The sequence below is a fragment of the Gracilinanus agilis genome, chromosome 2 (genome assembly GCF_016433145.1).
Source record: "Gracilinanus agilis isolate LMUSP501 chromosome 2, AgileGrace, whole genome shotgun sequence".
Taxonomy (NCBI): Eukaryota; Metazoa; Chordata; class Mammalia; order Didelphimorphia; family Didelphidae; genus Gracilinanus; species Gracilinanus agilis.
The window spans coordinates 519,916,204-519,937,532 of NC_058131.1; the positions used below are offsets into that span (position 1 = coordinate 519,916,204).

Below are 21,329 nucleotides of genomic sequence, written 5' to 3' on the forward strand. Positions count from 1 at the left end.
CAGACTGTAATACTCTAAATACCCTAGGTTCAGTTTATGTCCATAATTAGATGTGTGTACCTTTGCTTCTCAAATCCAGTTATAAAATATTTGGTACCCTAGAGTATATATAGAATAAATTTGCATTTTATCATGACTAATACCAGTGATTTCCAAAGTGGGCACCACTGCCCCCTGGTGGGTGCTACAGCAATCCAGGGGAGCTGTGATGGCCACAGGTGCATTTATCTTTCCTATTAATTGCTATTACAAATTTAAAAAAATTAATTTCCAGGGGGCTAAGTAATATTTTTTCTGGAAAGTGGGCAATAGGCCAAAAAAATTTGGGAACCACTGACTTATACCATTTCACTTTTTTGTATATAATATGGGGAAGAGTGTATTGGAACTTCATGTACAATGTATATATGGGTATGTAATTTGGGGTTTAGGCTTTTAAAAAATTGCTCTATAGCAAAAATGAATAATATGGAAATAGTTATCAAGTGACAACATTTGTACAACCCAGTAGAATTGCTTGTCAGTTCTGGGAGGGGAGAAGGAAAAGGGGAGAGAAAGAAAATGTAAATATGGAAAAAAATTTAAAAATAAAGATAAAACAGGGGAAAGAAAGAGCTTCATGTGCTAATTCAGCCTTTGTAACAGTTTTGGATTTTAATTATTCACAATTCTGTATGTAATATTTGAATAATAAAAAGATTTAAACTATTTTCATGGAACTATTATATGAAAAAGTATATATTGTTTGTTCCTCTTTACCTTGATTAGAAGATGTTGATTTTAGTAGAAATGTCCCAGTTTCTCAAAATAAGTTTTTTTAAGCATTAGCTATTTTACATGGGTTTGGTCCCAATAATTAATACTAGAAGTGACTTCCCAAGAGTATTGGTATCAACACTCAGCTTTTAGATTACCTAATTTAATGTGTTGGTTTTCCTTTTTGATGATTGTGGATCTTTACATGAATTGATATCAATTGATATTGTTACATTTCCTCTCTGCAATGTATTTTAATCTACTTTGCCTCCATTTTCTTATAAAAATGGGATACAAGGAGGCAGCTGGGTAGCTCAGTGAAGTTAGAGCCAGGCCTAGAGATGGGAGGTCCTAGGTTCAAATGTGACCTCAGATACATCCCAGCTGTGTGACCCTGGACAAGTCACTTAACCCCCATTGCCTAGCCCTTACTGCTCTTCTGCCTTGGAACCAATATGCAGTATTGATTCCAAGGCAGAAGGTAAGGGTTTAAAAAAAATGGGATAAGAATGTATATTACCAATTCTTTCTGGGTATGAAGTCAACTTTAGTTTCAAAGCACCTTACAAAAATAAAGTGCCATAGAAATCCACAAATAACTTCTATTTACTGATATTATATAGTCACATAGCTAGACTGTTATATTTCTCTTTTGACCAAAAAAAATAATATTGCTTAATACTAACAGCATTATTTTTGAATGGCCTGATGTTAATAGTATTGTAACTTTAATATGTTTTATTATAGCAGAAAAAGAAAACTAAGCCTTTCAATCCACCAACCCGTAGGAATTGGGAAAGTAATTACTTTGGGATGCCCCTACAGGATCTGGTTTCACCTGAGAAGCCTATACCACTATTCGTTGAAAAATGTGTGGAATTTATTGAAGATACAGGTAGGTTAGAAATGTCACTATAAGAATAATATGACTGTTTTTTAATATTGTTTTTTGCTAGGTTAAAATTAAATGAGTGCCTTTATAATCAGATTACATTTTAAAAGTTGTATATAAATATATGTGTGTGTGTGTTTCTATTAGAATTGAATCCCCAAAGTATTTTTAAAAATTATTTCTAGATGATATTTTAAAGATATTTGTGTTCATATTGTAGTTTTAGAGTTTAAATTTTTAACATAGTAGCAAACAGCTGAATTAAATATTGAAGATATTTGACATATTTTATCCTGGAATTAAAAATAGAGTCTCCAAAGTCTTAAGATTATGCTGCCATTTGCTTAATCAAGAGGTATTTTGTATTTTGAATGGAAAACTTGAAGTGTTCACAGAAGCAAGTATAGATTTTTATGTCACTTTCTGATGACTTTTAACTTCTTGATGTAAGTAGATTTTCCTTAGACTCATTTTTCTTTTTATATATATATTTTTTAGAGAAGTATGAGAGGCTCCTACCTTGTTTGTAGCATTTTATATATTCACATGTCCCGGATTGCTATAATTTTAGTTGTACTTTGGGGCAAATGTAAAGCTCTTAAATATCTTCCTAATTGGATTGTGCCTTTTTATAATTAATATTTTGATGTGGAGGGAGACGACATTATTATTGTGGTTTCAGGAACTATAATTTGATTAGTGTAGGGAACTTTCAGTAAGAAATTCCCTCTACTAATGTAGATCCAAAACTACTCTGCAACTTATGGCCCTAGATGATCCTATGGGGGAGGTTGTGACTTAGTCACATCTAGTATGTGCCAGAGGAAATCAAGTCTTTGTGATTTGAGACTGCCTCTTTATCCTTAATACCATATTTTCCCACCCACAAGTGTATTTAAAGCTTGTAATAATAATCACCTATTAGTATTAGTGTTTTATGTGTTTATTTTGTTTTGGGGGAGTTTTATGTGTCTTGAACTAAATGGTTTGAAACTTAAATGATTTTAAAGTTAGTCAGTTGATTCTAACAAATTAGTTATGCTAATAATCAGTCCTCTCCTCCCTCAGTTTTGGCCTCTGCATTGAATTATGGAAAGTAATGCTTTATTCAGGTTAAAAAGAAAGAAAAGATAGTCATTGAAATATTTTTTAAAAATTTACAGAACTTAAGGAAGTTCAGGAAGAAACAAAGACGAGCAGAGATAATTTTCAGCATAATATATTGAATTCATTGTATTTGTTTTCAAAAGATAGATAATATTCATAGTTTAATATGTGATCCTCTTCTGCTCTTATTTTGTATATGACTTCCCTCACCCTTTTTTTTTTTTTTTTTTTTTTTTTTTTTTTTTTTTTAAACCCTTGTACTTCGGTGTATTGTCTCATAGGTGGAAGATTGGTAAGGGTGGGCAATGGGGGTCAAGTGACTTGCCCAGGGTCACACAGCTGGGAAGTGGCTGAGGCCGCCTCACCCTTTTTTTTGCATGTGTTTGTGTTTCAAAAAGTTTGTTTTTTTTTTCTTTTAAGATTACATAAAGCTACAAAGTTTTGGGTAGGAATTATGAGGATTCTTTGTGACCTAGTCTTTCTATTGTATGTGGAGAAGTACCTGGAAATTAGAACCATTACCACTATACCCACACCACATATAACTTCAGTCAGAAACTAGGGAATATCATTGCCTTATACACTAAGACTTTCTAAAGAATAAACATCTACTTGTCCTTTTAATATGGCCCTCTCCTTGCTATACTCATATTATTTCTTCTCTTCTAGAGGGATCTGAACAGTAGTGGTTTGGATTTTTAAAAAATCAGTTGTTTAGTTTTGTGATTGAGTGTTGTGGAAATGGTTACTCTACAATTTCTCAAGTGGGAAATGGTCATTAATACTTTAATATGTTTTTCATATGGCTAAGTTGATTTTTTAAACATTAAGCTTAGAGTGCTTGCTTAGTTTGGTTTAAAAAGAATTACTCTCAAAGACAACAATAAATAAATTCAATTCTTCAGTAGATTTTATAACTTGATTTATAATACAACTCAATTGTATAACTTACAGAAATGTCATTTGGGAGTCATTGAAATGATTTACACCTAATTTTTGTTGAATGTATTATAATAATGTTAATGAATTCATATACTAGTAGTTATATCATCATAAAAGTCAGAAATTCTCAAATTTTTTGATATCTGGATCCCCTTTTACTCTTAAAAGTTAGTGAAGGTTCCCCAAAGTGCTTTTGTTTATGTGGGTTACATCTGAAGATATTTACTGTTTTGGAAACTAAAACATTTCAGTATTATTCTAAAAATAGTTTTGAACATATGAGACTCCTGAAAAGGTTGCAGGGATTCTCTCCCAGGGATCCTCTCACAGGGATTCTGTGTCTACACTTTGATGCCTGTTGATATACATAAACAATATATGTTTTCTCCTCTTTGGTAGGGCTTTAGTTCAAGCTAATTGGTCTTCCTGAACTTTCATAACATCAATAATTATTGTTTGTAAATAATGATCCTTATTATTGATGTGTTATATTATCAAGTTTTCAAACTCAACCTGAACTGTTTTGCAGATAGATACTTACACTTTATAAATTATCTACCCCTACTTTATTATAACCCACTCACTTCTAAGCCCTTTGAAATCTGCCTTTGTGGACTGGAAAATCCACGACTTTACTAACTTTTCCAAGGTATCAATAATTTCTCAATTGCTAAATCTGATAGTCTTTCTCTGGGTTTATCCTGTTTGACAATGCTAAAGCTTTTGATAATGTTGTCCTCTCCTTCTTCTCATGTATTTTTTCATCTCTTTGCTACCCTGATATTGCTTTCCATTGTTATTTCTCCCATGCATTACTTTTCCTTCTCTATCTCTTTTTCTTGGAGTAAATTATATATAGTAAATTATTCTGCTGAGTATTGAACATCTGTCTTCTGGGTGGTCTCCCCCACTCCCTCCTCCCAATACCTTGGTGGTGGGCCCTTTTGACTTCTTTGAGTATGTGCATTGCTTTTTTACAGATGACTTCAAAAACATATCTAGCCCTCCTGGCTCTTCTGGACATTTCTCCTTGAAAATTTTTCTAGTTCTTCAAACCTAACCTTATGGTTTCCAAGTTAATTTCTCAGGAAATTTTATGTAGAATTTCCCCTTATTCCTTTCTGTCAAGAGTACTTATATTCTCCAAATATCCAAGTTTTATTAACTTGCAACCATCTTTGACCCTTCCCTGATCTCCTGTAGCTGTCAACATAACTGAAGTTCTCAACACTTTTTAGGATTCTTTTGATTTATTTCTTGCTTCCATCCTCTCTCCTCTACATTCCAACTCTACTGGTTGGGCGAAATAGCTCAATCTGAGCTTTGATCATATATCAGATGTAATTACAAGAAATATATATCTGTATAGGAAGCCCCCCCCAAAACAGATTAACTATATAGCAATGTTAATATAATTATTTACACTATATTGTGAAATTTGTGCTTGCTTTTTATATTCTTGAACTTTGTAGAAGACTTCACTGTATATTGAACCATTGGACTATATGTAAATATAAAGGGCCTCACAGTTCCTATGCAAATACAGATTCTAGGAGAGTTGTTTGTCATGATCTGTGAGGATATGAATTGTATCAGGCCAGCTTTCTTTTCACTTCATTAATTGTCATTCCCTAAGCCCCCAAAACACAGATGTTTAGGAGGAAACCTCTCAGTAACAGAACCTCCTTAAGTATATGGGACTGAAGTGTTGTAATCAGGAGCAGATATTTTTTGTTCTCCATTGGCATGGAGCTACTCAGGCCTAGGGAGATGAACCTTGGTACATTCAGATGGTCAAAAGTTAGCTAAATCTCATCCTTACTTGGACCAACTAGTTATGGAATGTGTGTTCTTATATGTATAACTTTATAAATATAAAATCAAGGGTGCAAAGGTTTATGCATTGTGTCATGTTGATGCTGAGAAGAGCACTATTGCTCTGTGGTTCAAAAGGGATTTCTAGTCTATAATAAAGCTCGTTGTTTAATTATTTTCGTTGTCTTATTCTCTCTACAAGTTGTCCCTATCTTTTTGTCCTTGTCTGTTTTCTCTTGCTTAAAATGTAGAGATCAAGTGCTAGCTACCACTTAAACATTTATATTTGTATTTACCAGAGCAAGGTGGCCCCAACTGGCTTTCAAATTGTTCTAACCTTATGTCTCCCTTTTCCCAGTCAGCTTCAGGAAAGCTCCCCACTGTTTATTTCTAGGTCTTACCCTTTTTTGTTTCATTGAGCCTCCTCTTTTTCACTCTCTTTTAAAATTGAAAGCATGTTAACTTTTTCTATCTGACCTCAGCTCAGGTACTCATAATTTTCCCTAAGGCATGCTCTCACTAAAAGAGTGACATTATGATTCAACATTTAACAATATAACTTTTTAAAAGAGCCTGTATTATTTTGCAGCAAAACTAAAATAGGTTAAGGTTAAAATGATACTATCGATTTGATACTGTCTCATAATAAACACAATTTTCCTCTTTACTGATCTGAAAACTTTTGAGCCCTTTGCCATCTCTCCTCTTAATGTTATCTCTGTCATTTCCAAATGATTTTTCAGATATTTTATATTTATTTTCAGATATAGTTTCTTCTCATAAAAACCATAAATAACATACCTACGTTTTTTCAGGGAAAGGCAGGAATATAGAAAAATAATATACAATAAACTAATAAAAATTCTGTTATATATTCTGAGAATTATTGAGCAGCCAGATAATAAAAAGATTGATGAAGGCTACCTTTTATTGTTTTATTTTAAGGCAGCAGTTTGTTACAACATTGTTTTGGATCCATAATTAGAACCAAAAAATCGGTGGAAGTGAGTTTAGTGAGCTCTTACTTAGCTTTTTTATCTAGTTAACTTTTCCTATCTAGTAGGAAAAAACACTCAACTAGAAATTGGAAGTCTTGGATGCTTGACCTGGCTTTACCACTTTTTGTGAGTTTGGCCGAGTCATTTCCCCTCTGTGGCTCTATTTCTGTATGTGTACATATGTGCGTGTGCTTGTATACATATACATAAACATTAATGAGGGGTTTGGACTAGGTGATGTTTAAGTTTTAAGTTCCATATTAGCTCTAATAATGTTTTTAAATGGGGAAAATTCTGCAGTTAATATTTAAATTTTGTAAGAGAATTTTAGCCATCTGTTTTTGTATTTAAATAATTTAATCTTTGCAAAATATCTTCAAATGTATTTAGCAGAATATATATCCCAATCTAGCCATTCTTAGCAATGAGTCTGATACCCCTTTTTGGAATCTACACATTATAACAAAATTTAACATGAAGTAAATTTTTAATGATAGTTCTAGTCACATTTTCCCTTTTATGTAATTGGAAATATTACTTTTTATTTACTTTTAAAGATAATATGAGAGTTAGTCTAATAGTACGGTTGGGCCTGTGTGTGTGTTTGTGAGTATTTGTTTATGTAAGTGAAACCAGGGATGAGGGAGAGCTATTATATATTGAGTTTTTAGTGACTATAATACTCTACTTGGAATCAGGAATACTTAAAATCTTGCCTTTATTACTTTGTAGCCCTGGATGAATTACTTAGTTTCCTGTTATGTAAAAGTGTGTCTTTGCAGGTTATACTAGATGACCTCCATTTTAGCTCTAAGTCTATGATCTGAAGAAGAAGGTTATTATCTTTGATCTTTTACCCTTCCAAGTATATCCCAGTACTCTCTATAGACTGGGGTCAGAATAATTATAATACTCTTAAATTTAAAAAATTAGTTTATATAAATTTTCTCATTTTTAAAACAGCACTATGAAACAGGCCACATACACCGTTTTTAATCCTACTTTTCAGATGAAGAAAGTCAAGACAAAAATCTCCTACATCTTATTATATAACTATTGAAATTTTATCTGTTTCCTTTTGGACTCTATATTTACTGATTTTAACAAAACTGAGCTTTAAAACTTTTTACCAGTATATGCCATACACAGTAATCTGGTAAGTTAGGATAATTTGTTTTAGCCTCGAAATTTCTTAATTTTTATACTTCATTTGTAAGAAAGTAGCTTTCTTCAGAATCATTTGTACAAGTCCAGAATGTTTGAACTATGTGTATATGTGGAAACGTCTTTGTAAAATGAAAAGTGGAAAAGAGATTTAATTATACAGTTGTCTTTATGGGTAGATATATGTAGTAAACTTAACTAGAAGGAAAATGAAGCACTTTTTGAAACATTAATATTTCATTCACTTTTTAAATGACCATTAGCACTAAATGTTAGCATGTTTTTTGCAAATGGATAATTCCTGTATGGTATGTAAATAGACTTTCTCTTGACCAGAAAACTTGATTAATTGGAACATCTCAAGTCATGAGAAAGAAGAAAACTTTCTGTGCTAGCTTATTGAGAATGGGTGTAAAACATAGTTGAAAAAAGGAGTGCACTTCAACTCTAGAAATACTAAATTGTTCCTCCCTTTCACCTTTCTTAAGCATGGAATATTCATTAGCAGTCTTTTGCTTTATTATAGCTGTAGGATTAGGTTTCAAAGTAGGAAATTTTTTTTGGAGGGGGGAGATAATTGGTGATTGGAATTGATAGCTTGAGTTTGGAGAAGGAAAATGACGAAGATTAAGAAAGGTATAGGAATGTAATTCCAAATCGATGCTAATTGTTTGGGCTCCTCTATAGGAAATGAGTAAAGGAATTAAACCTGGAGGACAATTATCTCTCATTGAAATTCTGCTAACTTATTCAACAAATAATTATCATCTACAGTATGCATATCATTAGTAGAATTGTAGCCCTTTGATGAAAGGACTTTTGACTACCCTTCCCCCTATAAAATCTTTTGTAAGAAAGACATGTAATAATCTTTCCTTAGTCTGTTTTGGGAATGGACATGTGAAAGAGGAAATACAGTTAAATACTTTACTGATGAATAAGTACAGTCGGAGGATCTGTGTTTGGAAACATATCCAATCTTTGAGTTACTGTGTTTTTGTTTTAATAATTTTATCAACTTGTGTTGAGAGAAAGTATGATTTTGCATGTTGCAAGCATCTTGCAGAATTCCAAAGTATGCCTCTGAACCAGGTTAAAATTCATCTGGGAAATATTTAACAAAATAAGTAAAAATACAGTACAATATGGGTAATGTTAATTTGTATTTTTCTAAGATTATAGACAGACTTTAGAGATCTAGTTCTATTTGAATTTGATATAACTGTTTTAAAGATATAGAACTGACTTGACTCTAAACAGGAAAACTTGAGTTCAGATCTTGCTTGACTCTAAACAGGAAGACTTGAGTTCAGATCTTGCTTGTCACATATACTGGCTTATGTGATTCAGTAAGCATCACAATGTCTTTCTTTACTCTCTTAAGTCTGTAAATCATAAGGTAGTTGCAGACTTGTATTGATAGAATACTCATTCAGATAGAAGGTTCCTCACCTTACTCTAATGAAATCACCAGTCTAGAGGACAAATACTTTTTCTTTGGTTTTATTTTTCCCTCCACATCTTTTGTAAGTGATCTTGCCCCTAGTTTTTCCTCTTTCTCATTCCTCCAACTTGGGGAAAAGTATATGGGTTACAAATAATCAAATATAGTCTAAAAATAGCCTACAGTTGTAGAATGTAAAAATGAATTAGAAGAAAATGGGATGTTTTCATATGGAGAGAGATGGGTTTATACACACACACACACACACACACACACACACACACATATAATCACAAGAATTTGTGATCACAACAAATCAAAACATTTAATTTTTCACATTAAGGAAAAAATGTTCTTTATAGTTAGGATTTTCAACTCAGTTGTTGCCTAGTCAGCAAAAGAGATATTTTGAAAGCCAGTGACCAGAAAAATAGATGACTAAAAAAAACTTTTCAAGAGTTTTGACATTCTAGAATCGAAGTTATTTGTCAAAGAATCCACACCAATATATTTATTTGTATTCAGGTGCATGTAGTAAATTCCTATCATCATAACATTTATGGAATGGTGGATAATAATTGTGGAATTCTGGCACAACTAAGGTTTAAAATTCATTTAAAATTTCTATTTAATTTTCTTTTTAAAAAAAATTTTAGCAACATTTCTTTTTTAATTTTTTTTGCTCCTCAAATTCTTTTCTGTTTCTTAGAGGAATCAAATGTTCTGATTTAAAACCATTTCCTCAATGGTTTAGGATTAAATTTTTAGCTTTATTGGTGTTTCTGAGATTGATATTGACTAAAACATGCAGTTTAGCAGAGTGGTTTCATTAACATTAATTCTGGTATTGCTATACTTAATTTTGTATTTCAAAAAGCAAAACATATATTGTTTTAAACATAAGACGAGTTATTTTTACAGTAGACTCAAAAGAGAAAATTAATTCTTATACCTTAATTTGTCAGTTTGTATGGTGCAAACAAACAAATGTATTTTTAGAACACTTATTATGTAGAGACTATATAATTGACAGTTGTGAATGACTAACATCCAAAGATAAAATAAAAGGCCATATTTTGGCAACCATATTTCTGCAGGACATTCTTCATTTTAAGTTAAACAGAGTTGAATTGTAAGTAGCACTTCAGTAGTTGCATAAATCTAAGGTAGTAACAGGTATTATATATGGTATCTTTTCTGACTAACTTTCCTATGGCTAATACTACTGTATTAGTCCTTAAAATACTACTGTATTAGTCCTTAAAATACTACTGTATTAGTCCTTAAAATATCAGAGAGGTCCTTGCCAGGTATGTGTTACCTGAAGGTTTGTAAGAATAGTGAAGAATATAAATTTTCTATATCATCACAAATTTAATTTAAGTTTTGATTTTTAAAATTTACTTTATTATAACCAAAATATATCCTAAAATTAAGAAGTCTGATGTCTAATATATATATATATATATATATTTTTTTTTTTTTAACCCTTGTACTTTGGTGTATTGTCTCATAGGTGGAAGAGTGGTAAGGGTGGGCAATGGGGGTCGAATGACTTGCCCAGGGTCACACAGCTGGGAAGTGGCTGAGGCCGGGTTTGAACCTAGGACCTCCTGTCTCTAGGCCTGACTCTCCACTGAGCTACCCAGCTGCCCCCCTGTCTAATATATTTTGAAATGGTGTATTCTAACTTTTTTAAATAGCTCATCCTTATGTGTTATTTTTTTTTCCTTCTGTAAAAATTCTTAAAGCTTNAATCCATTCCTTATAAAGGTTATTCCTGGAAACTGTTCAGAAGATAGGAGTAAGGATGATGGAAGAACCTTTCTTCCCTTTAAAGATTAGAGGAATTAGGGGAATTTAGACTGGAAAAGAGAGAAGATTCAGAGAGAAGAGAATGATAACTGACTTCAGGTTAAGACCTTGCCTTTAATTTTGGAGTTTACACATGATTTTGTGGTCCAATTTATATATATATATATTTTTTTTTTTTAACCCTTGTACTTTGGTGTATTGTCTCATAGGTGGAAGAGTGGTAAGGGTGGGCAATGGGGGTCGAATGACTTGCCCAGGGTCACACAGCTGGGAAGTGGCTGAGGCCGGGTTTGAACCTAGGACCTCCTGTCTCTAGGCCTGACTCTCCACTGAGCTACCCAGCTGCCCCCCTGTCTAATATATTTTGAAATGGTGTATTCTAACTTTTTTAAATAGCTCATCCTTATGTGTTATTTTTTTTTCCTTCTGTAAAAATTCTTAAAGCTTCATCTTTTTTACTTCCCTCTTTGGTTGGCCTATTGGATAAAGTAAGAATTTTAAGGCCTTAAAATAAAAAATTTCTCCAGGTAGTTTTCTTCCCAACATTTGAATATTAGGAATACATAGTTTCTAAAGAAATGTTAGAAATGATGTCTTAATTTAGCAACTGCTTTTCATAATATCAACATTTAAGACCCAGAGTTAGGGGAAGGCAGAGCTAAGAAAAGATACACAAGACTTACCTGATCTCTGCCAAATTACCCTCCAAAAAAATATTACATAATGCCTCAAAATTAATTCTGGAGCAGTATAACCTACAAAAAGACAGAATGAAATACTTTTTTAGCCCAAAACAACCTAGAAGACCAGAATGAAAGGTCTATTGCCCTCGGGAAGAATTAGAACCCAAAGGAGCACACTGAGACAGTCCTCGCCATGGCAACAGACCTTGGTGGCAGCTCAATCAGCAGCAAAGGCTTCTGGAGCTCTCAAACACAAATGGTAAGGGGAGTCAGATAACTGTTCAGATTACAGAGGTCCCTTTGCTGACTCTGGGTGCAAAACTCTCATTGCATTACCTTTGGAAATCCACATCACAGTCATAGGTAACAACCGTGGGGTGAGGAGGAGCACTAGCACACACCAGTGTTTGTGTCAACAGGAGATCAGGGTATCTTGGTCACAGTTTCAAGGCAGAAAAGAGTACTTGTGATTACAGACCAGAGCACAGGCTAAAAGAGTATTAAACATCCCTATCCTTACATCATACTACCTTGGATGAACTGAAAACATAGATCACCAGAGCTATCTTTGAAAACGGTTGCATAAAGAAACTGAAGCTTGGACCAGTCCTCACCTCACCATAGTTAGAGAGACCAACTTTAACTTTTATAAATTAAAAGAAAAGGAAAAAGGCTGGAAAAAATGAGTAAGCAACAAAAAGGAACCTCAACATAGAAAGTTATTTTGGTGATTTGGAAGAAAATAGAGAAAGTTAGTATTGTTGCATCAAAAGCCTCACTCAAAAATCATACCTTAAAAATTAGAATTGGGCGAGTTGAAGCTAACAACTCTATGAGTCATCAAGAAACAATCAAATAAGTTTAAAAGAATGAAAAAATAGAAGGACATGTGAGATATCTCATTGGAAAAACAACTGACCTGGAAAAATAATTCCAGGAGAGTTAATCTAAAAATTATTGGACTACTTTAAAGCCTAATTTTTTAAAAAAGAGTTTAGATATCATATTTCAAGAAATTAGCAAGGAAAACTGCCCTGATGTTCTAGAGCTCCTAGGTGGAAGACTGGTAAGGGTGGGCAATGGGGGTCAAGTGACTTGCCCAGGGTCACACAGCTGGGAAGTGTCTGAGGCCGGATTTGAACCTAGGACCTCCCGTCTCTAGGCCTGACTCTCAATCCACTGAGCTACCCAGCTGCCCCGAGTAATCATCTCTTGAAAGAGATCCAAAAAGGATAACCCCCCCCCCCAAGAATATTATAGCCAATTCTAGAACTCCTCCAGGTCAAGCAGCCTAAAGAAACAATCCATGTATCATGAAGCCATATTGAGGATAACACAAGATTTAGCAGCTTCCACAGTAAAGGACCAGAGGATCTGGAAGTGATATTCCAGAGGGCAAAGGACCTAGGACTTCAACCAAGAATTACTTACCTAGCAAAACTGAGCATAATCCTTCAACATAAAAAAACAGGAATTTAATGAAATAGAGGACTTTCAAACTGCCCTTATGAAAAGATCAGAGTTTTTAATTGAATACTATTGTGCCATAAGAAATGACAAGTAGGAGGAGCTCAGAAAAACCTGGAGATACTTACATGAACGTGCTTGGTGACAGGAATACTGTACAATGAACAAGTCTCAATAGCAGTTCTCAGCAATACAATGAAAAATGCCATTTGCTTCCACAGATAGAACTGATGGAGTTTGAATTCAGATCAAAACAAACTTTTTTCACTTTATTAATTTTTCGTTTGCTTCCACCATTAATATTTTATATGATTTCATATTTAAAATTTATATGAGATTACTTACCATTTTAGTGAAGAGTGTTAGGAAGGAGGGAGGGAGAGAATTTGAGACTCATTTTTTTTTAAGTATTGGAAACTTTTTACATGTAATTGAAGAAAAGATAAAAAACCTTCAGTGAACAAAACTAAAATATCGTTCCATGTCTTAAATGCTCTATTTCTTCATCTCTGCCTCTTAATAGGCTGACAAATGAGGAAAAAGTAGCTGTGGGAAATTACTGGTCTCTATAGTCAGTAGGAAAGATAAAGGAGGAAAGATTTGGGAAGGTAATAGCTTTAATATACTTTGGAGTGGGGAAATATTGGATAAAATGAAGAATCAGTTCTAAAGAATTGGTAAAATAAGTTAGCCCCCAAATTCTAAGTGGAATGCTGTTATTGTGTTAGCCTCTGTAAATTTGTCTCCCAATTTTTTGAACTAGTACAGCAGTGTATGTATAAAAGGAGGTATATTTAGCCAGTGGAACAAACCTCAATGATTTGCTTTCTTAAGTTTCAGAGCCATCAAACATTTATCTAGAGATATTTTATATAGATTCATTAGGGGAAATAGACTTTATGTAATTTAATGAATGAATCTTTTCAATTTCATGTTTTTCTAGCAGTTTCTTTTATTTGCGTGTTTAATTTATCTTTAACACTGTTATGCCTTTTAAAAGTGCATACTATGGGTTTTTAAATAGTATTTTTTTTACTTTTCAAATTAGTTGCATAGCAATGTCTAATTTGTTTAACAAAGATATATTTTATCTCATCTGCTTCCCTTCAACAAAAATTTAATTTTAACAAAATGTGGTGTGGTAGCTAAAAAACTTGAGTTCAGAGTCAAGTTTTCTTATGTTCAAGCCCTACCTGTAACACCTTCTGACTTTGTGACCCTGAAAAAACCATTTAACTTCTCAGTGCTTCAAGTAGTGCTGTGAGACTAGTTTGCAGAGCAGTCACCAGTGTAACAATTAAAAATGATAAACGCTGATATTAAGAGGAAAAGTAATATTTTAATTACCATGGCCATGTTGGTAAAATATATAAGACCGCACGCCTGGCTGAGAGCTATTTCAAACCGCCCGCCATTTAGCTTCTGCCCACCTGGCTGCCTCATATGAAAAAGAGCAAGTCCAATGATCCCCAGGAATTTTTATATCATTCTCTTATGTCATCACACTTCCTGTCTGCCTCCATTTTACAAGAGGAATCATGGGAAATGTAGTTTCCAAAGTCCCCTAAACATTCACAGGAAGTTTGTCATATATCTACATATCTTAAGGCTCAAATGAGGCCCAAATACCTCTAAATGGAACCCCAGAACTTATTTAAATAACACACCAGTTTGTGTTGGTAGAGCAAGGTTTCTGATTTGAGGAGTCCTATACAAATGAAGTACCTTTATAATATCTTAAAAGTCTATATAAATTAGTTAAAATAATTATATAATGTTAAAATTTAATACATATGTATAATATATATCATGCATGTATATGTATATATATATATATATAATATAGGGCAGCTAGGTGGCACAATGAATAGAGTGCCAGGCTTGGAATCAGAATGACTCCTCTTTCTGAGTTTAAAATCTGGCCTCAGACACTGTGTGATCCTGGGCAAGATACTAAATCCTATTTGCCTCAGTTTCCTCAACTATAAAATGAACTAAGAGAGGAAATGGCAAATCACTCCAGTGTCTTTTCCAAGAAAACCCCAAATAGGGTTACAAAGAGTTGAATATAACTGAATAACAACTGAAAGATGGCTGAATGACATTTACATAATGCGTGTGTAATATATATATGTATGTATGTGTGTGTATAGATATATATAAGTATAATATTTTTACACACATAAACATCAGGGAAAACAGAGCTAAACCACAGAAAATATCCTAATCTATTCTAACTATAGCTTCTGTTTGCTTCTACTCAATTGAAGGTAAAGGAACTGACCCTAGGCAAAATTGTGAAGCATTTAAAATATATTTATTTCATCCCTAGTCTCTCTTTTCATCTTCTGTCAATTTATTTCTGCTTCAGATTAATCAATCTATTGTATACTTCACCATTCCTTCTTCATTAAACTAGGAAAGTATTTAATATCAGTTGTTAATGTTTTCTGTGGAGAAGGAAATGCCAAACCAGTCTACTACTTCTGCCAAGAAAACCCGAAATGGAGTCATGAAAAGTCTAATACAACTAAATAATCAAAAGGTTTCCTGATTGCTTAGTGTTAATTTACTGATGCTAGTTGAGTTACATAATATCATTATTTCATGTAAGACCTTTTTTCTCAAATATAGAATGAAGGCTTTTGTATCCTTTTGAAGGAATTTCAACAGATAGAGGACAAGGGTATTCAGCAGGTGTAATCCATGATCTCTGGGACTGTAGCTGCTAGAAGCTATTCCCAAGTGCTGTTACTTTTTATATTTACCTTCTTAAAGGAGCTAGAGCCTTTGCAGAAATCTTTTTCTTTTTTTAAATCATTCTCCCTTCCCCAACTTTATCCTTCAGAGAAACACATGACTCAGACATAATTTTATTTTTCTCTTTCTAGTCTTTCTGCCTCAAGACTCTTAGATATAGGGTTTAAGTTTAAATGCTGTGATAAATTAATAATCTCATCAGTTATGGTTCTGCTATTATTTCTCAACGCAAGCTGTTCATGCCATCTCATCTTAGTACTTTTCCAAGTCTCCATGAATCTAATATAAATGAGCTACCCAAATTACTTTCTTTGGGTCATTTAGCTATACCAGGTATATTTTCTATTTTTTTCTTTCCACAGTATGCAATTTTTGTTTTTCAGAGACTATGGCATTTGTTACTGGGAGGGAAAAGGTGAAAAGGAGACCAAGGAAGTATTATTTGGTTTGTGATTACTGTCAAAGCTTAGTAAGACCAAGCCTTGGAAAGTAGAAGAAACTGAATAGAAAAGGTTGGAATGTGCATCATGACACCTTGCCAGCTCTAGGTTTTTTTATTTTGGTTCCATCATTTTTTTTTATCTGAGCCAAATGCATTATTACCTTGCATCATTTATTTAGTATTTTCTTACTGTTAGCTCCTTTAATCTGACCCCTTGGGAATTCATCCCTTTGCTATTGATAATCAAGTGCCTGACAAAGTATCTTATGGAATGAATCTTCTTTTCTGATACTGTATTTCTTGAATGATGGATTGTTCCTACTGCTCAAATTTATTGTGTTTGATTCTTTCCAATCAATTGCTTCAGTAATTCTGCTTTAGAATATTTAGAAGGAAATACGTTTCATACTGCTTCTGGTTTATGATCTGTAGTACTATTTTGCGTATGTTAAAGGTTAGATTTTAATCTCCAGACACTGCACTAAAACCTTGCATTGTACAAGGGCATCTCATTCAACCCATCTGAGCCTTTGTTTTACTTTTTAAAATAAAAGAATTGGGAATTCGTAACAAAATATCAGAGAGGTCATTTGTTAGCATAACATCTTGCTCTACCACCTCAAAACAAGAAATATAATAAAGAACTAAAATTGTGGGTCAAGAAAACTTCCTAACAAGAGTAAGTCTCTTGAAAAAAAAAATAGACATCATGATGAATACACTTTCCCATCCATACTGTCTGTCCTACATCCAGAACGACAGGAATACCTTTCAGGATTTGACTTGATATAGTTTTCTTTGCTTTTCTCTTTTGATAGAAACCTAATCTTAATTCTCACATCATTCATTGGGTAAAAAAATCAGGCAACTGTAGCCATTGCAAGTACCAGAGGGGAGGAATAAAGTAGTATAAAACCAAGTAGAGCAGAAAGTACTTACCTATAGACTCAGGTTTAATTGTTTTCCTCAGAGTCTTTTACCTGCAATAGAAACCCAGCCAGACATCTCCATACTATATCCCCATTTGTGTGACATGATTAAAGGCCTGATACAAAACTTCATAGGACAGAAGGAAAAGAATGCCATACAATAAATCAAAGAGAAAATTTGGATATTATTCTTAACATCCTGTCATGCAAACTAATATTGCTAAAACAAGAAAAAAGAAAACATGAACAATCTATGAAATCAGTAGGTTCTGATAATATGCAATATTCAAAAAGTAAAATACTAACATTTATGCAAAGAAATAAGAGGAGATGTATTTTGTTCTTTCCATTTACATTGTTTTAGTCATTATATGTATTGTTTTCCTGCTTATTTTTTCCCCATGCCTCTTTCTATTAAAAAATGATAATTATACAGAATTACAGCATAGTAACATTCCATTAGTTTCATGTATGATACCATTTGTTTAGCTGTTCTTTTATTGATGGAATCTATTTTTCCAGTTCTCTGGTACTAAAAAAAAATGTTTTGAATAGTTGTGAATTGAAATTTAATTTCAGTCTTACAAGGAAGATTCAGCAAGACAAAAATAACACAAGAACAGATAATGTAGACTTTTAAAGCCAGTTGAAGCTCTGAAATATAAGTTTTGAAACTTTAACATCATAGAAATGGAAAGTAGGGAGTAAAAAATGAATAAAACAGGAGAGACAACATTGGAATGGTATATGAGTTCTACATAACCCTGCGGATTGGAGATATGATACACAAAGATAATGGAAAGATCATGTTTTTTTATTTTTGTTTTTTTAATAAAAGTAGGATTCATTAAAAGCCCTGAAAGCTTAACGCTTATAGTCCTTTCACATTCTCTTGATTTGTTTTTTAGTTCTCTCATCATACTGGTTCACTCTGAAATTCATTTTGGTTTGGATACTTATATCCATACATATATACATAGGTACATTTGAATACATTCTAATTAATAATGTTCCATGAAATACTAGGGTAACTTCTACTATGGTTTTAGCAGTGCAGAGTTCTACAGGATTATCACTTTAGATTTCTATTAAACCTAAGTCAGAGGTTGACTTTGATGTTTGTTTTTCAGCCATATCACACTTTTTGATGCTTACTAAGTTCTATGGCTTCAGGATATGGAAGTAAAAGGGTCAGTGTTAGAACTCCTTGCAATTCAGAAAAGTTTAAGAAAAAAAACGCTAATCAACATTTTCATGTCTTAGGTTTTGTATCTTTCCCTAAGAGGATTGGCAGATTAAAAAAGTTTCATATTATTCTCCTGTATATAAATGAAGAAACTTCTTTTCTACATAAAGTTTGGTATGTGGGTGGAGGAGTCTTTAAATTTTAAAACTTTTTTAAAAATTAAAATCAGTTTTTTTCAACCCAGTGCAGTGTCCTTCAGAAAATATATTAACTTATGCTGGGTTTTGTCATGAAATTACCATTTTCCTTATAAATGATTTAGTCAGAGGCAGGTAGGTGGTTTAGTGAATTCAAAATCAGTAGGGATGGGAGTTCCTGGGTTCTAATATGACCTCAGGCATGTCCTAGTTGTGTGATCCTGGGCAAGTCACTTGACCCCATTTCCTAGCCATTACCACTCTTCTGCCCTGGAATTAATTCATAGTATTGATCCTAAAATGGAAGGTAAAGTTTCAATAAAATGATTTAACCAATTTATTTAATTCTATATGTAAGTATAATTAAATCTTAAGGACTCTCCATTTGCATAATGGGAATCATAAGGAAGTGATTCATTTCACAAATATTTACTTACTTAGTCTGCTTTTCAAGAACACATTTATTCCATAAAGTAGACTATACCTGCAGACAGGACACAGTTAGTGAGAAAACCTGAGAAAAATAATGTAAGGGAAATTTTTCAGAACTTATACTCTGGGAGAGATGCCAGTAGCAGTTTTTCATTTTTTCTTCCACATTTAAAATAAGATTGCTTCTGAAAATTAGCTCCAGCATCATTAAACTAAGTTCTATGACACTTATGTTTAATGATCAGTAGAATTGTTTGAAATAAAAGCTTTTAAAAGATGTTAGAATTATGAATTCACTTTAACCATAAAATTATTAAGAGTATACAGTACAAAAATTAGTAACCCAAGTACAGCAAGAAATAAAAAAGTTTAAGAAAATATCCCTGCCTTTGTTGAATTTGTAGTCTAGTTGAGTTTTGCCCAATACCAAATACAGTTAAATTTTTCTAAGTAAATTTCAGATTTTAAAATTTCATTTTACTCTTGACAAATACTAAATCTATATGCATCCTAATTAAAATTCAAGTTATTGATTTAGCAACTTTCATGTAAAAATATTTTGTATAGTTTGCCACAGCTTCAAAATCTTTAATGCTGCTTTTATTTAGATAAACTTATATATATTTAAATGTGATTATCCTAAATTTTTTGTTTGTTTGTTTTTGTCCAAGGACTTTGTACTGAAGGTCTCTATCGTGTTAGTGGGAACAAAACTGATCAAGACAACATTCAAAAGCAGTTTGATCAAGGTAATGATAAACTACTATATATAATAAAATGTAATTGTGTTCTTTTGGTTATAAGTATTTAATGGTTTGTGTAAGTTAATTGTTCAGTCCAGTAAGCCAAGAGATTAAACGGTGAGGTCTAAAAAAAAAAAGACTATGGAATTTAATTAAGAATTAAGAGGATGGAGGCAATAAGATAGTTAGAAAATGCAGATGAGTCAAGTAAAGATTATTTTCCAGGGGGGAAATATAGATACTTTAGGTCCATATAAATACATTTGGTTTCTAACCAAGAAATAAGGAAAGAGAAAAGGAGGGCTTCTTTAGTTTTAAAGTAATAGAATAGTAAACTCTTGGCCAGAAATGGAATATGCCTAATCAGGACTTAAAAGAATTTTTTTTCTCTACAGCATTAAAAATATAATAATAGCTAACTAAGTCTAATAAAGAAACTGAAAAGGAAGGGAAGGAAAAACTGCCTACTTATATCCATCAGGCTAACTGTTATATAGAGTATCCATTGGATCAGGAGGGACAAAACCCAGGGAAGGACACAGAAATCAAGTCTGCAGCCTCAGATGCCTCTACACATATATACAAAGAGTGAATTATGACTAGAAATTAAAGATCCTAATACTATCAGACAAATTTATTTTATAGCTATCTTTGAGATGGATAATTTGGATAAAGATCTTGCCTTACCTATGAAATTGTCAAATAATCGAATACTAAGATAGCTGGCTAACACATTGGATGACAGAAATCAGGATCCAAAAACAGCTTCACAGATTAGTGATCACTGAAGAGTAGATTTAATAGGTTTAAGGTTAGGTCAGCTTCACAAGTACAAAATGGAGAAGAGCCTGAAGAGGTAGCATTTTGTCTGCAGAAGCACTGCTAATTCAGTATGGTAATGTGGTATGATAGAAGAAGTGCTGAATTAGGAATCAAAAGAACCTGTGTTTGAAATCCAATTCTTGGAAAAGTCAAAATTCTTTTGGGAAAGCCTTCAAACCTTAGTTTCCTCAAGTTCCTTCCAATTCTAGTTCTAAGATTATGTATTATTTGTGAACAATGCAATATGGCTATTAAAAGTGTCGTTTTAGTCTTTCTTGGGAAATACCATAGCATCTAGAACTAGGTTGGGGATTATTCTTCCTTAGTCAGCCTATTCCTAAGTCTTATGTTTAGTTCTGGGTAACAGAATTTAAAAGGTCTTCAATAAGCTGGAGTACATTTAGTGGAGGGCAACCGTAAGAATTTGAAGGTACCGTGTGTGTGTAAACTGGAATAGACTTTTATTTGTTGTATGGTTATGTAGAACAGAAGCAGGAGCAATAAATGGTTAGAAGATACAAAGACAAATTTAGTTTTAATGTAAGGGGAAATGTCCTAATAATTAGAGCCATAAAAACATTGAATATTTTGGTGGAGAATATTTCCCTCACTCTGGGTCTTACCTTAAAGGATTGTCATCAGTTTTAAATGAGATTATCTATTTAAACTGCTGTGTAAATGTTAGATTTTATAATTAAAGGCTGTATAATTGTTGTTGGGTCCATTGTTACAATT

General features: G+C 32.9%; 1 protein-coding gene across 2 annotated transcripts in view; it reads left to right on the top strand.

Annotated features, from left to right (window-relative positions):
- ARHGAP5 (Rho GTPase activating protein 5) overlaps nt 1–21,329 on the top strand; it is an 86,063-nt gene that overhangs the window by 50,653 nt on the left and 14,081 nt on the right. Inside the window, exons 2-3 of one of the 2 annotated variants that reach the window (XM_044665063.1) lie at nt 1,504–1,651; nt 19,701–19,778. In XM_044665063.1, the coding sequence (XP_044520998.1) occupies nt 1,504–1,651; nt 19,701–19,778 (226 nt within the window). The remainder of the gene's footprint in view (nt 1–1,503; nt 1,652–19,700; nt 19,779–21,329) is intronic. The other variant, XM_044665064.1, reaches the window with a different exon arrangement.